Here is a 13,411-nt window from a genome sequence, read left to right as displayed (position 1 = left end):
GTCAGAAACTTAGTCGTATTAAGTTTAAGAGACTCAACCCCTGGAAGAAAACGCAGGTCAAGAAGCAGTTGTGGAAGGAAACTGCTTTGAATATGCACTTCACCTTCAGAGTTTTGAAAGAAATTAAATAATGAATATGTCTCTGTTTTGCTTTAAATGCTTCAAACATTGGTACCTTGTTTTTATCAGCTAAATTCTTGGGTGAAAACAAGTGGTCTTTATACTTATATTGAAAATAGATATTTTAAACAGGAGAAGAGCTTCAAAGGCCTATAGGTAGAGAATGTGAGACAGTCATAATACCCACAAATTGAACAGTGCTTTGCTCTTACCGAATGCTTCTGGTACTTGCTCTTAATTTCGGCCTGAGTCATAAACATTACACATATTATAGGCAAGGAAACAGGCATTAGCAACAGCTGTGTAACGTTGCACTGCTGGGAGTAAATAGCAAGCTGAGACCTGGCCAAGGGTTTGTTTCTACTGTACTTTGTTTCTTCATCTAGGATGAAACAGTCAAAATTCGCTTTCTTGTCCAGCTCCCTTTCCTGCCTACTGTCTAGGCCAGGGGTGGGCAAACTTTTTGACTCGAGGGCCACAGTGGGTTCTTAAACTGGACCGGAGGGCCGGAACAAAAGCATGGATGGAGTGTTTGTGTGAACTAATATAAATTCAAAGTAAACATCATTACATAAAAGGGTACGGTCTTTTTTTTTTTTTTAGTTTTATTCATTTCAAACGGGCCGGCCCGCGGGCCGTAGTTTGCCCACGGCTGGTCTAGGATCTGCTAATCACAGTTACTTGGTCAAAATCTGTTTTCAATTACAGAAGCATCTGGCATATCATCTTTTACCTTCACCCATTACAGGTATGGGTTGTCCACTGAGACAGATTATCACTTAAAGAGTTAGACATTTTGTTGCACTTGAAGAACTGTCTGGAGATATACACTGCTATTTTTAAATGAAAGGGGCCAGAATACAGAATATGTAGAACACGTGATGCTATTTAGGTCACACACAACTGCATTTCTGTATCACACGTTAAGTAAATGCATAGGAAAGATACATATCAGCAGATAACAATAATCCCCTGGGAGGAGACTGGGGTTTGGGTCACAGTGATCAAAGCACTTTTGATTGTCTAACTTGATATAGTATATGAAATTTTTGCCATGAAAATGTGTTCTTATTGGTTAGGACTCCCTCAATTGCAATTGGAGAAAACATCCAAGCCACCCTAGTTTTAAGGGCAAACTGAAACACAGCTTCATGCAGAGCTCAACTAAAGACACCAGAACCCAGTTTTTCTCTGTTGCAAATTCTGCCTACCTCAGATTGGTTTCCTCCTCAGACATACTCCACAACATGTGTCAAGCTGGCAGAGCGCAGGTCCAAACTGTGTCTTCTCTTCAAGTGTACTGAGAGAGAACTGGAGATTTTCCCAAAGCCTGAGCGAGGCCTGTCTATCTGTGGGGGGTCCATTCTTGAACAAGCCCTGTGGCCAAGGGAATTCATGCTGATTTGGCTGGCATAAGCTCAACTCACTGATTTGCCTCCATATGGATAAGTCCAACCCAGACACTGCCTCCTTCCACAGGCACTGCTTTAATAGTAAACAGCCCTGGAGGGGGAAAGGGGGTAAGTGCTCAGCAAAAATGCCCAGTGCCAAGCCTCATGCAGAAATCAGTGTCATTTAAGTCATGTTCGTCAGTGTTTATGCATTTCTGATTGCATTATGAAGAGTTTTCTAAACAAGAAGAAAGAACAAGAGCCCTCAAGAACACTTCGGTAATATCCTGTAGCTTGGGGTTTGTTTGTTTGTTTGTTTGTTTGTTTTCTTTTTATTAAGGAATAGTTCAGGCATTTATCGGTACCTGGCCAGTTTGATCTGCCCACTTCCTCCTACCCCACTAAATCCTTAAAGCAATTCCCAGACTTCTCATTTCATTTCCAGATACTCAGTATATATCTCTAAAAGATAGGGACTCTTTGTAACATAACCACAGTACCATTATCACACCCTTCTGAAAAAAAATATGAAATCAAGCTGCTGAGTTCTTCCCATCAGTTCATAAGAATTTTTATGACATCATATTTCTTTTCTTTTTTTTTAAATATATTTTATTGATTTTTCACAGAGAGGAAGGGAGAGAGAGAGTTAGAAACATCGATGAGAGAGAAACATCGATGAGAGAGAAACACCGATCAGCCGCCTCCCGCACACCCCCCACCGGGGATGTGCCCGAAACCCAGGCACATGCCCCCGACCGGAATCGAACCCGGGACCCCTCAGTCCGCAGGCCGACGCTCCATCCACCGAGCCAAACCGGCTTCGGCTATGACATCATATTTCAAACAAGACTCACCCATTGCATTTGGTTGATATGTCTGTTAAGACTTAAATTCTAACAGTTTTTATCCATCTTGTTTTTCTTTGCAATTTATTTTGTTGGAGGAACTGGGTCATTTGTCCTGAGGATTTCCCACATTTAGGGTTTTGCTGTCTCCATCCCATGGTCTCATTTGGCATGTTTCTCTGCCTGTGCGTTTCTTGCAAACTGGCATTAATAGTTAGACCTGATGAGGTGTAGGTTAATGTGCAGGAGGAAGAAACTCCTTTCAGTGTTCTTCCTGCTGGTCTAATAGTTAAGCCTACATGAGACAGGTAAGAAAGTAACCAAATTTTATTACATATGTACATATGGGAACCCCATATATCAGAGAGTCAGACCCCACATACAGAGGAGGGACAGAGACAAAGTTAAAATGAGGGATATGTGGCCTGAGCTAAGGATGCGGTGAGGCACCTGGGGCTACAGAGGGGAGGAGGGACATTGCAGGATGACCAGAGCAGATGTCCAGTAATTAGTAGCTGCCCAGCCCTATACACAGGTCAAAAAAGCAACTTCTGGTGAAACTCTTATTATGGGCAAGGCCCCTAATTTAAATTCCCTAAGGGAGAGAGAAGCGTTGCCCGGGAGCCTGCAGGGTCTCGGTTGCCTTCAGCTCATGACAATCCACATACAACAGAGGCGGGTCTTTGGTGACTCATTCTGAACTACCATAGCAGCTTTTTTGTTTTTGTGAGATTATTTAGCAGGTGGTGCTGTGTTCTTGTTGCATCACATCTGGCATCGAATGAATAGTTGCTGATGTTTGCAATTTGCAAGTAGAGATGGACCAGTGGGTTTGTGTTCGTGTAGTGTTGTTCTGATTTATCCATTTTAAAGTTGCTCAGTAATTTTTAATCTAATGTTTTAGCAGCCATTGGTGATCTTTGCCCACATTCACTCGTTCATTAGTTTTAACATGAATGAATATAAGCACGGGTCCCTATCACAAAGTTACTACAGTCGGGACTGCAGTTGGCTCAGTTCTGTGGAATTTGTCAGTCACACAGTCATGTTGTATTCTCTATAGGCAGATCCTCAGATGTGGCCTGTTTGTAACAGGAGGAGAGGAAAACCAATTGGCTGGTCATTGCCCAACCTCAAAGGAAATGCACTTCAATAAACTAATTTTACTATGGTTTCTGGTATAATTTAAGTGAGAACATAAGGAATCAAAATAGACCATAGTAAAATTATTAATATAAGAGAAGTCTTTAGTAACTTGGAAATCAATACCCATAAAGGTATAAAGCTCACTTTGTATGGACTAATTAAACTTCAGTCCATCAAAAGGATGTTTGTCACTTTGTAATTATCTTTTGGAATATTGAGGTCACATTGATTCCAAATATATACTTGTTTACATTTACCTGGTTGATCTTAGTTTGCTCCTCCAAAAGACTTCCTAGTACCTCCTAGTGCAGTGGTTCTCAACCGTGGCTGCACAGTAGAATCACCTGGGGATCTTTTTAAAATCCTGATTTCTGGGCCTCATCCTCCGGAAATTCTGTTTCTTTGTTACTCATGTTGTGGCCCCACCCCATAACAAAGAAACAGAATTTCCGGAGGATGAGGCCCAGAAATCAGGATTTTAAAAAGATCCCCAGGTGATTCTACTGTGCAGCCAAGGTTGAGAACCACTGTCCTAGTGGAACATTAGTCAAGACCATTTGTAAGATGCATAAAAGACTTGAGGGTTTGGTTTGTTCTCCACAGGCTTGGACACTCCTCATTTTATAATTTTCTAATTCCTTACGTCACGCAGCAATTATCCCATGGCCCAGACAGTGGTGGTGAACTTATGACACGCGTGTCAGAGGTGACACGCAAACTCATTTTTTTGGTTGATTTTTCTTTGTTAAATGGCATTTAAATATATAAAATAAATATAAAAAATATAAATCTTTGTTTTACTATGGTTGCAAATATCAAAAAATTTCTATCTGTGACACGGCACCAGAGTTAAGTTAGGGTTTTTCAAAATGCTGACACGCCGAGCTCAAAAGGTTCGCCATCACTGGCCCAGCAGATAGAAGGCTGTGCATGTCTTGTGGCTTGGTCATAGGTGGTACAGACGGAGGTAGAGGACTTACATAATGAGAACAAGGGCTAACCACAGTGCCACTTAAAACAAGACTAAAATTGCCCAGTAAATTAAAACCGTAACTGGGAGGGGGTTATGTCGGGGTACAGCAAGTGTGATCTTAAAAGGATCATCTTAGCATAAATATCCCTAAGCTTTGCCAGTGTCCCTGGGGCCAGTTGTGTGGGACTTGAGCAAATCCTTGCATCTCTTATAGGATTTGCATTTTTATTTTGAAAGACCAATGAAAATGATGGAGTGCAGGGGAGATGCTAGTTTCAGCAGAGGGGCATTGAGGGGAGCTCATTTTATAAATAAGTACCCCATTAGTTAATTTTTTGTTGTGATTCCTCACATTACTCAGGCAATAAGGACACACGATCACTACCACCCTGCCCCATAGCTGATAAAACTGCCAACTTTGAATGTGCTTGTTTTATAACAATGAGGAAATATGTGCTTCATTAGAAAAGCCCTTTGCAGATGAAATGTATGTGGTTATTCTCACTGCTCATGTGGCAGTTCTGAACTTGAGGAAAAGAAATGCAAGGACTCTGAAATACGATTTTGTGTTGTTTTGCCCTCTAGGAGGTTTCAGTCAAGAAGAACTTCTAAAAATATGGAAAGGGCTCTTCTATTGCATGTGGGTGCAGGACGAACCCCTTCTGCAGGTAACATGAACTTCCCTTTGTCACATTACTGGATCTTTGACCTAGAGCCGTGGTCGGCAAACTGCGGCTCTTTGGCCCCTTGAGTGTGGCTCTTCCACAAAATACCATGTGCGGGCGCGCACATACAGTGTGAATGGAACATCGTGGCCCATGCGCAGAAGTGGGTATTTTGTGGAAGAGCCACGCTCAAGGGGCCAAAGAGCCGCATGTGGCTCGTGAGCCGCAGTTTGCCGACCACTGGCCTAAGGGGATAAGAGAGACTTGTATCAGTCCCCTAATGTGCCAAACAAACTGAGAAGCATTGCTTAAGGATTCCCTGTCGCCTCTTGTCATATGGAAGAGGATGCAGTGTCCACGCGTTGAGGTTAATTACCTTTTCAGATAATAAAGAATTCACATAAATTAAAGGTTTGTCATTTCTCTGCCGGTTTCATAGTCCCATGGTAGGGTTTACCTTAAAGTGTTTGTTTTCTCTTATTTGTGGTAAAAAATGTCCTGGCACTGGTCTCGGACCCTGCGAGCAGCCCGGCCCCATGCCGGCCTCTGCCAGTTTCAAGTGGTGCAGAGAACGGGGCAGCCGCCTCCCTGGGGTCAGGGTCTTCATAGAGCCACTCGCGGCCCCTTCTGATGCCCACACTTACAGTCGGCGGAGACTTGTCACAGGTGTGTGTGTGCCTGGGGACCGTCTGCCGAGCACAGTGGGCACTCTCACCACAACTGTTTAGAAAAACAGTTTCACTGCTTAAAGAGTTCAGTTGTGATGTGTAAAAGCAAAGTGAAGAGATACGCCTTGAAATGCCATTCAAAACCCTCTAAACATCATGGGTGGATTTTACTTGTCTAGGTTTTTAAGGCACAACTCTGCCTTTTCCTCCAAGCCATGTAGTAACTCACTCTGATTATGGCTTTTTCTAACCTGAACATATTTTGAGTAGGATAGCAAGGCAAAATATTTTTAAATTGCATTCAAACGTAACAGCTAGCAGCTTTAGTGGAGGAAGGAAATGGAATAAGAAATTCGCTTTCAGGGAATTCATTAGAAATGGGTGAGGGAGACCTGAGGCGGGGGAAGTGCAGATAATATTTATGAGAATCTATATTTTACGTAACTCATAAAAATTCTTTTGTTGACAGTCCCCTTAGACCCAAACCACCAAATTCTCTACAAGCAAGCTTGCCGTCTCTGAGTAGGACTTGTGTTTCCAAAGGCACTTTTGCGCTGGTCAGAGCCTAAGGTGCTATTCCCTGTGCTTGCTTCCACCCTGCCGCTGCCGCCTGTCTGAGCCAGCCAGGGAGAGGGGATTCTAATTCCACTCACTGAGTTTCCTAGAGTGAGAGACCTGGGCGTCTGTGTTTCCATTACTGGGGGATTAGGATAGACATCTCAATTTAAGTTTTAATGTATCTTTTAAGCCAGGAATTGACAGCTAATTTATTTCTTCTGTAGGTCATTTGAACAGATAACTAAAGATACCTTTTTAAGCAGACAGCTTAAACAAATCTCAGAGGCATATGAAATTGGCACAGTAGTCCATTGAAATTGGAGATTTTGCATATATACCCACATGCACACTTCTTAGTGGAAGTGACATTGAAAACAGAGGTACAGATTCTCATTCACCCACCTACCCAAGCAGGTATGGGCCGTGGTGCTGTCATCTCACAATGTTGCCACATAATAACCCCAATGTTTCTCCCCAACCCGCCTTTGCAGGAGGAGCTAGCGAACACGATTTCCCAGCTCATCCATGCTGTTAACAACTCTGAGGCTCGTAAGTCCTGATGTTTTCATGCCTCTCAAAACGTCCTTGCTTTTCGCATTTGGTAACTTGCCTATGATATCTAATCCATATTGTTCCTTCTCCTACCTTCCAAGCTTCCGTTTCCCAGTGGTCTAATTTAATGTGAACCTGGGGTATCAGTGTGTAGATGTCAGGCGACAAACTCCTCCCATGGGAAGAAACTATGATAAACTTAGATACTGACTCTGAAAGAGGGTGAAGGAGTACCTTGTAGAATATCATATTGGATATCTCAAAGATTTCAAAAAAATGTACCTTAAATAATCCTCCAGAATCTCCAAATTCTGAGTTACTTTAACACTCCTAGAAGCTATCCGTGCATATGTCAGTGTGTGCAGTACCCTCTGGATGCCAGGTTTATCCCCAAAACTAGAGCCATTAAGGTTGTCGCTGGTAATAAACTGTAAAGTAACCCCCCTTTACCAAAAAGGATAAACAGGGGAGAGACGTTACTTCTGGGACACTCAGGCTCTGATTACTTCCAGGGGACAAACGAGACTGCAGAATGAGTTTTTCCTGCTCACCCTTCCTGTGAACAAAGCCATCCAATAGCCTTCATAGCCCTCAGAGGTTGTCTGAACTTGAACAGAGCCCCAACTGACATGTAATGAACAAAATTCTACACATGGAATATGATATAGGTCTTCATGTATCAAGAAAGATTTGTACAAAAAGAAGTGAATAAAAAGATTTTTTTGACAAAATGCTAGTTTTGTGGCTCAGAAGAGAAAAATCGAATGTTTTGTTATAGCTCACCCAGTTGACACTGAGCATGAAACAGAAAGCTGAGTTTCTACAAGAGTCATTCAAGTGTCCATCAAAATTACTGGCTTTGGATTCTTAGGTGTAGGTGGGTTGAAAAGACCAGTAGATGTGGTTCAGAAAATCTTCGGATTTAGAAACTTGGCTTTTAGGAGATAAAGAAAAATGCTCCAAAGAGCATTCTAGTTAAGCATTAAGATATTACCAGGTTTCCTGTTACTATAATGTGCTTTTGCTTAAATGTAAAATAAATTTTTGAGCATATTTAATGATTGACCAAATTTTCTAGCAGCCCAAGAATTCTTGAGAAAAGTAAAACATGAATAATCCTAGTTTGTTTCTTTTCATTACTTTTGTGCTTTATGGTAATGTGCTAACCTGAAACCAAGCATTCAGAGCCTTCTGTTCACTGCAGAGCACCTGTTCATTCAGACCTTTTGGCAAACCATTAACCGAGAGTGGAAAGGGATCGACAGGCTGCGCCTGGACAAGTACTACATGGTGAGATCAGCAGGCCTTCATCCCAGTTACTGCAAAGGCTCATGAGAGGGAGGGAACATTCAGCATCTTAAAAACAGTGGGAAGGTTTGATTGTGAAGCAGAGTTAATTCTGGGACTGCTGAGATGACAGGCAAAGTGAACATTAGACAGCCTTTGAACCTGTACTCAGAGCCCTCTCTCTTGTCTCTTTCAAATGTTAGGGACCAGTTTGGGGACTTTTAGTTAGCATTTTATGATCTAAAGTTAAACGTGATTATTGTGGATATTTTCTCATTTGGGGATCCAGGCTACACCCGTGTCATTGTCTCATTCTACAAAGCTGATCAATCCTCCTTCCTTTTGTAACACAAGTTTTCTGTCTTTAGCTGATCCGTCTGGTCCTGAGGGAGTCCTTTGAAGTCCTGAAGCAGAATGGCTGGGAGGAAAGGTTGGTAAACTATTTGGGTTAGCATTTGGTGGCCTGAAAACTTTTAAGGTAATAGTTTGTTTTTCAAGCCTTTCAGTTAATCACCAAGTATGAATTGCCACATCTGTGCTATGAGAGGCAAAACCCCCTTTCGCATAAAGAACTTAAACCCAGCGGAGGAATATGAAAGAGTTGAGTACATAAGTCAGTCAGCTTTTTATACTGATTTCTGTAGTTACTTTTTTCCTTGTAAAACTTTCTCAGTCTCGCATGGCTTGTGGTGCAGTGTAGCATGAGACTAAATGTTACATATTCCCAGGGGGTGGGGGGAAGGGAGGGTTGGCACACTACAGTTAATAGACCCATATGTGTTGTTTTCTTCAGCCGAATCAAGCTTTTCCTTGATGTCTTGATGAAGGAAGTCTTACACCCTGAGAGTCAGTCTCCAAATGGGGTGAAATTCCACTTCATTGATATTTATCTGGATGAACTATCCAAAGTGGGAGGGAAAGAGGTAAGAAACAACCCGATGTCTGCCAGCAGTGTGATGAGACCACAGCTGACCTGAACAGGGCTTCGCTCGTCAGGTCCTCCTGTGAGCTGGAATGCAATGCTGTTGGTGGCCCTCTGCACTGCCAGTGACAGAGCGTGAATCAGTTCAACCTGCCTTTTTTTTTTTTCAACCTGGCTTTTGACACATTCCTTCCCCATCTAAGAATGTGTCCTAAGCAACTAATGAGACATGTGGGCATGATTCATGCACTGAGGATGTGTATGGAATCTAACTTAGGAAACGTTTGAAAGCACCTACATGGTCCAGTAAAGAATTTGAGAACATGAGGAAATGCTCAGAATACTGAGTTTTTAAAAAGCAGTAGGAAAGAAAGGCAGTAGGCCGAGCTGTGCAAAGGTGTCTGACTTGTGTGAGTGTGCATTCATCCAGGAATAGGCAAAGGACTGGAGGGGAAACACTCTTTAGCGTGTCAGTGACTATCTGAATTAAAAATGGTGAGCAATTTTTACTTTTTCTTTCACAAGTGTTCTGCAGTGGACAAGTATTTTTTTAAATTAAAGAAAGTATAAATGTTGTATTAAAAAAATACTCCCTCATCTCATTCTCTGACCGTCCATACAGAGCTGCCCCACAGAGGAGGAAGTGTGGAGCGGGGCTGGAGGGTCACTGTGCTAAGATGCCCGAGCGGCTGGAGGGCAGCTGTGGCTTTGGCCTGGCTCTGGGCACCCGGGTGATTCACGCACAGTGCGTTTGGCATTGTGAGATAAGGGTTGCTCAGTCTGTTTCAATCTGTGTGAAAAAAACAAGTGGTACCTTTTTCAAGGACTTGTCAGAAAGGAGAAAAGGCTCTTTTTTCCCTATTTTTATTTTTATTTTTTCCTATTTGATTTCTAAATTACAGCTTTTAGCAGATCAGAATCTCAAGTTTATTGATCCATTCTGCAAAATTGCTGCCAAGACTAAGGAGTAAGTGATTCACATGTTTGTTTTTGTTGCTTCAATTACTGTTAATTGGGAGAGGTGGGTTGTTTTGTGTTGTTCAGCATGATACAAGGTACCTGGGATGGTTGTCCGGAGCTAATAACAGCCAAATGCTTAATTCCCATTGGCAAGACGTTTGAAGCTTTGAGTCATAATTCGGCTTTGCTGTTTGATCCCAGTCATTCCAAGAATCACACACTCCCCCACCCAGAGTTCAGTCTGTTGCTGGTCCCACTGCTTCTGGCACAGATCCCTGGACTGGCTCCTTACAGCCACCACTGCTTAGCACAAAAGTGTAGTTAGGAATACGTGTGCTTGCTGAGCAGCTGGGTGGTCACACCGGGTCCTGGGTAGGCTGAAATGGGAGGTGCAGTGACCCCTACTTCTCATCCCTCTGTTCTCTTCAGACAATGAGTTCCAGACCATTGGTTTTAATCACATCCTCTTTGCTGTGCTTCCCCCTCAGCCATACACTGGTGCAGACTATAGCTAGGGGTGTTTTTGAAGTCATTGTAGATCAGTCTCCTTTTGTACCTGAAGAGACGATGGAAGAACAGAAAACTACAGTGGGTGACAGCAACCTCCCTGAAGAAGAGATAGCTGAAAATGAGGTGACATGGAGAAAAACATTCAGTAAAAAGAAGACAGGTAAGAGAGTGTCCTTAAGCACTCTTTAATACATTTGTTGGGATCTCAATGACTACAGTCTAGAATTTATCGAAGATGGCTTTGGCTTGAACACCTGAGAAAGGAAGCAGATGCATATTCCCAACCCCTGTTTTGTTCAGGGGTCCTCTGGGGAAGACCCTGTGCCACCCACCCGATTCTTTTTAATTTTTTTAATATATTTTATTGATTTTTTTTACAGAGAGGAAGGGAGGAGGATAGAGAGTTAGAAACATCGATCAGCTGCCTCCTGCACACCCCCTACTGGGGATGTGCCCGCAACCACGGTACATGCCCTTGACTGGAATCGAACCTGGGACCCTTCAGTCCGCAGGGCGATGCTCTATCCACTGAGCCAAACCAGTTAGGGCCCACCTAATTCTTATCTCCCAGGATGGCGGGACATTCCCCTAGGGTTTATCATTGTTGGTGTTGCTTTGGGTTTTGTTTGTTTTTGTTATTTTGACTTTTCAGTTGTATTTCAACATCCTAATGTGGACTGGGATCTATAGAGGGTCCTCGACAGGAGGCCTGATGTGCATGTGTGTTGTGAGCGCACACTTGTTTCTGTAGCCTTCTGATCTCGGAGTTCCTTCGGGGTTCTTTTTCTTGTGAGTTTAAATGCCCACTGTGGGCTGATGCTGTTCTTACCACTGTTTTATATCCGTGCAGTCATGTAGAGAATATGCATTAAAGTTGTGACCCATCAGAACTCGGTGGTGCACAGCTGTAGTGCATAGTGAGGGCATCCCTGAAGCCATTTTGAAATGCAGAGTTTTCTAAACCAGTGACCAGACAAACATGTTTTTGAAAGCAAGACATAATACTCTACGTGGGAAGAGCCTGATTTGTTTTACATTTACATGTGCCTTACATAATCAGGGAGGATATATATCAAAATGTTAACATTAATAGCCCCATGTGGCAGAATTGTAAGTGACTTCTGTTTGTTTTATACTTTTGTCTGATTTTCTACACTTATCATGTATTATTTTTTTAACAAAAAACAAGGAAAAGAAGAAACATTTTAATTTTAAATTCCACATAGGTGGTGGGTTAATTTAAAAGCCTGAATAGATTCTATGTGGTCATGGCAGCTGCCTCTGGGTCCCCCTGCTCCCCACGTTTCTATCTAAATTAGAGAGGTCTCTCTCCAGGAGCACCAGCACCTGCTCTGTCTTCTCTGGCTGTACCCTGAGGCCACACCACTAATGAGCTCCTAGGAATCCAGAAACAGTTCAAGTTTGAAAAGTGGAGTTTTCATTAGTAATTTTTATCTGCTTTCTCATGGGCTTTAGTGGTTTTTGAATTATTTATTAAATGTTAAAATTTGCATTTATATATTAACTTGTGCCTCCAGTAGCAGCCCCGTGAAGTTGGTATACTACTATACAGATTGTTTTTACTACAGCCCAAACCTATCTGAAATTAGGGATAGACAGGCTCCTGAATCCACACTCCTTCCACAGCCAGAGTCACACGGTGCCTGAACCCCTGGCCAGCAGCTTCCCGTCCCCTGCGCTGTCTGGAGGGGGCGACCATGTGTGCTGAACAGTATTGAAGGCCAGGGAGGCTTGTCTGTAATCGATTTAAAAGACAGAATTTATGATTGCTCCTGGATATTTTTTCATGTCCAGGGCCTGAAAACCCAAAACATCTTTGGGAAATTATACTAGTAAATGTATTACAGGGTTTTTCTCTTTAAGGAAATTTTCTTTTTTAGTAAGAGACACCTAATTAGACAGTAGCTCCTTCGGGAGTCGTCATTGCTGTGTAATTGAAGAATTTTGTCTTTGGCTGTGTTTTGATAGCACTGGGCAAATGTCACTCCAGAAAGGAAGGAATCAGTGATGAAGGTGAGACAGATGGTGGTGGAAGCATGGAAGACACTGGGCCACTTCTCCAGGTTGGTGGCAGTTGTTGCTTTTTTTAGAAGATAGATTTACTGTGGAGTGCCTGGCTAATTGGGAATTAGGGTCAGAGCTAATTAAACTCTAAGGCCTAATGTGTGAAGTCCTTTCCATCCCTTCAGTCACTAATGTCACCTTCCTTATAATGAGCTTATTGCAGGCAAATCCAAATATGATGGAATTTTGCTAAGATATATTCCATACAGCAAAGTCAGCTCAGCGATACTTCTTATTTTTATTTTTGGTTAATCCTCACCCAAGAATATTTTTCCATTGATTTTTAGAGAGAGTGAAATGGAAGGGGAGAGACAGAGAGGTACATGGTACATGCCCTTGACCGGACTCCAATCTGGGACCCTTCAGTCTGCAAGTCAACACTCTAGCCACTGAGCCAAACTGGCTAGGTCTTAGTAATACTTTTTAAATAAAGGTTATTATGTTACCAAGTGCAAATTGGACATCTTTGTAAATTACATTACAAAGAAGCACACCCAAGTGAATTGTATGTGGTATATTTTACCCCAGAGATCTTGCTTAAGTCTTTGGTTGACCAGTCTTAGTGGTGCTTGTTCTGACGGCCCCTGTGAGTGCTTCCAGAGTCCCAGCTGGGGGTGCTCTGACCCTAGGACAGTGACGGCGAAGGTTTTGAGCTCGGCGTGCCAGCATTTTGAAAAACCCTAACTTAACTCTGGTGCCGTGTCACATATAGAAATTTTTTGATAT

At 42.5% G+C, this 13,411-nt stretch overlaps 1 protein-coding gene across 9 annotated transcripts in view; it reads left to right on the top strand.

Moving 5' to 3' along the window:
• Nucleotides 1-13,411, top strand: part of RRP1B (ribosomal RNA processing 1B) — a 29,108-nt gene that overhangs the window by 3,880 nt on the left and 11,817 nt on the right. For 3 of the 9 annotated variants that reach the window (XR_004974235.1, XM_036351416.1, XM_036351417.1), the window contains exons 2-9: nt 5,064-5,146; nt 6,861-6,918; nt 8,126-8,211; nt 8,577-8,638; nt 9,002-9,131; nt 10,033-10,097; nt 10,579-10,760; nt 12,590-12,684. Coding sequence is in view for 8 of the 9 variants with exons in the window: in XM_036351416.1 (XP_036207309.1) it covers nt 5,064-5,146; nt 6,861-6,918; nt 8,126-8,211; nt 8,577-8,638; nt 9,002-9,131; nt 10,033-10,097; nt 10,579-10,760; nt 12,590-12,684 (761 nt within the window). In the remaining variant the exon portion in view is untranslated. Of the gene's footprint in view, nt 1-5,057; nt 5,147-5,318; nt 5,810-6,593; nt 6,750-6,860; nt 6,971-8,125; nt 8,212-8,576; nt 8,639-9,001; nt 9,132-10,032; nt 10,098-10,578; nt 10,761-12,589; nt 12,685-13,411 lie in introns of those variants that run through there. The other 6 variants (XM_036351423.1, XM_036351420.1, XM_036351418.1 and 3 more) reach the window with 6 other exon arrangements.

The sequence above is a fragment of the Myotis myotis genome, unplaced genomic scaffold (genome assembly GCF_014108235.1).
Source record: "Myotis myotis isolate mMyoMyo1 unplaced genomic scaffold, mMyoMyo1.p scaffold_m19_p_2, whole genome shotgun sequence".
NCBI lineage: Eukaryota > Metazoa > Chordata > Mammalia > Chiroptera > Vespertilionidae > Myotis > Myotis myotis.
This window is presented reverse-complemented; position numbering and strand designations above follow the sequence as displayed.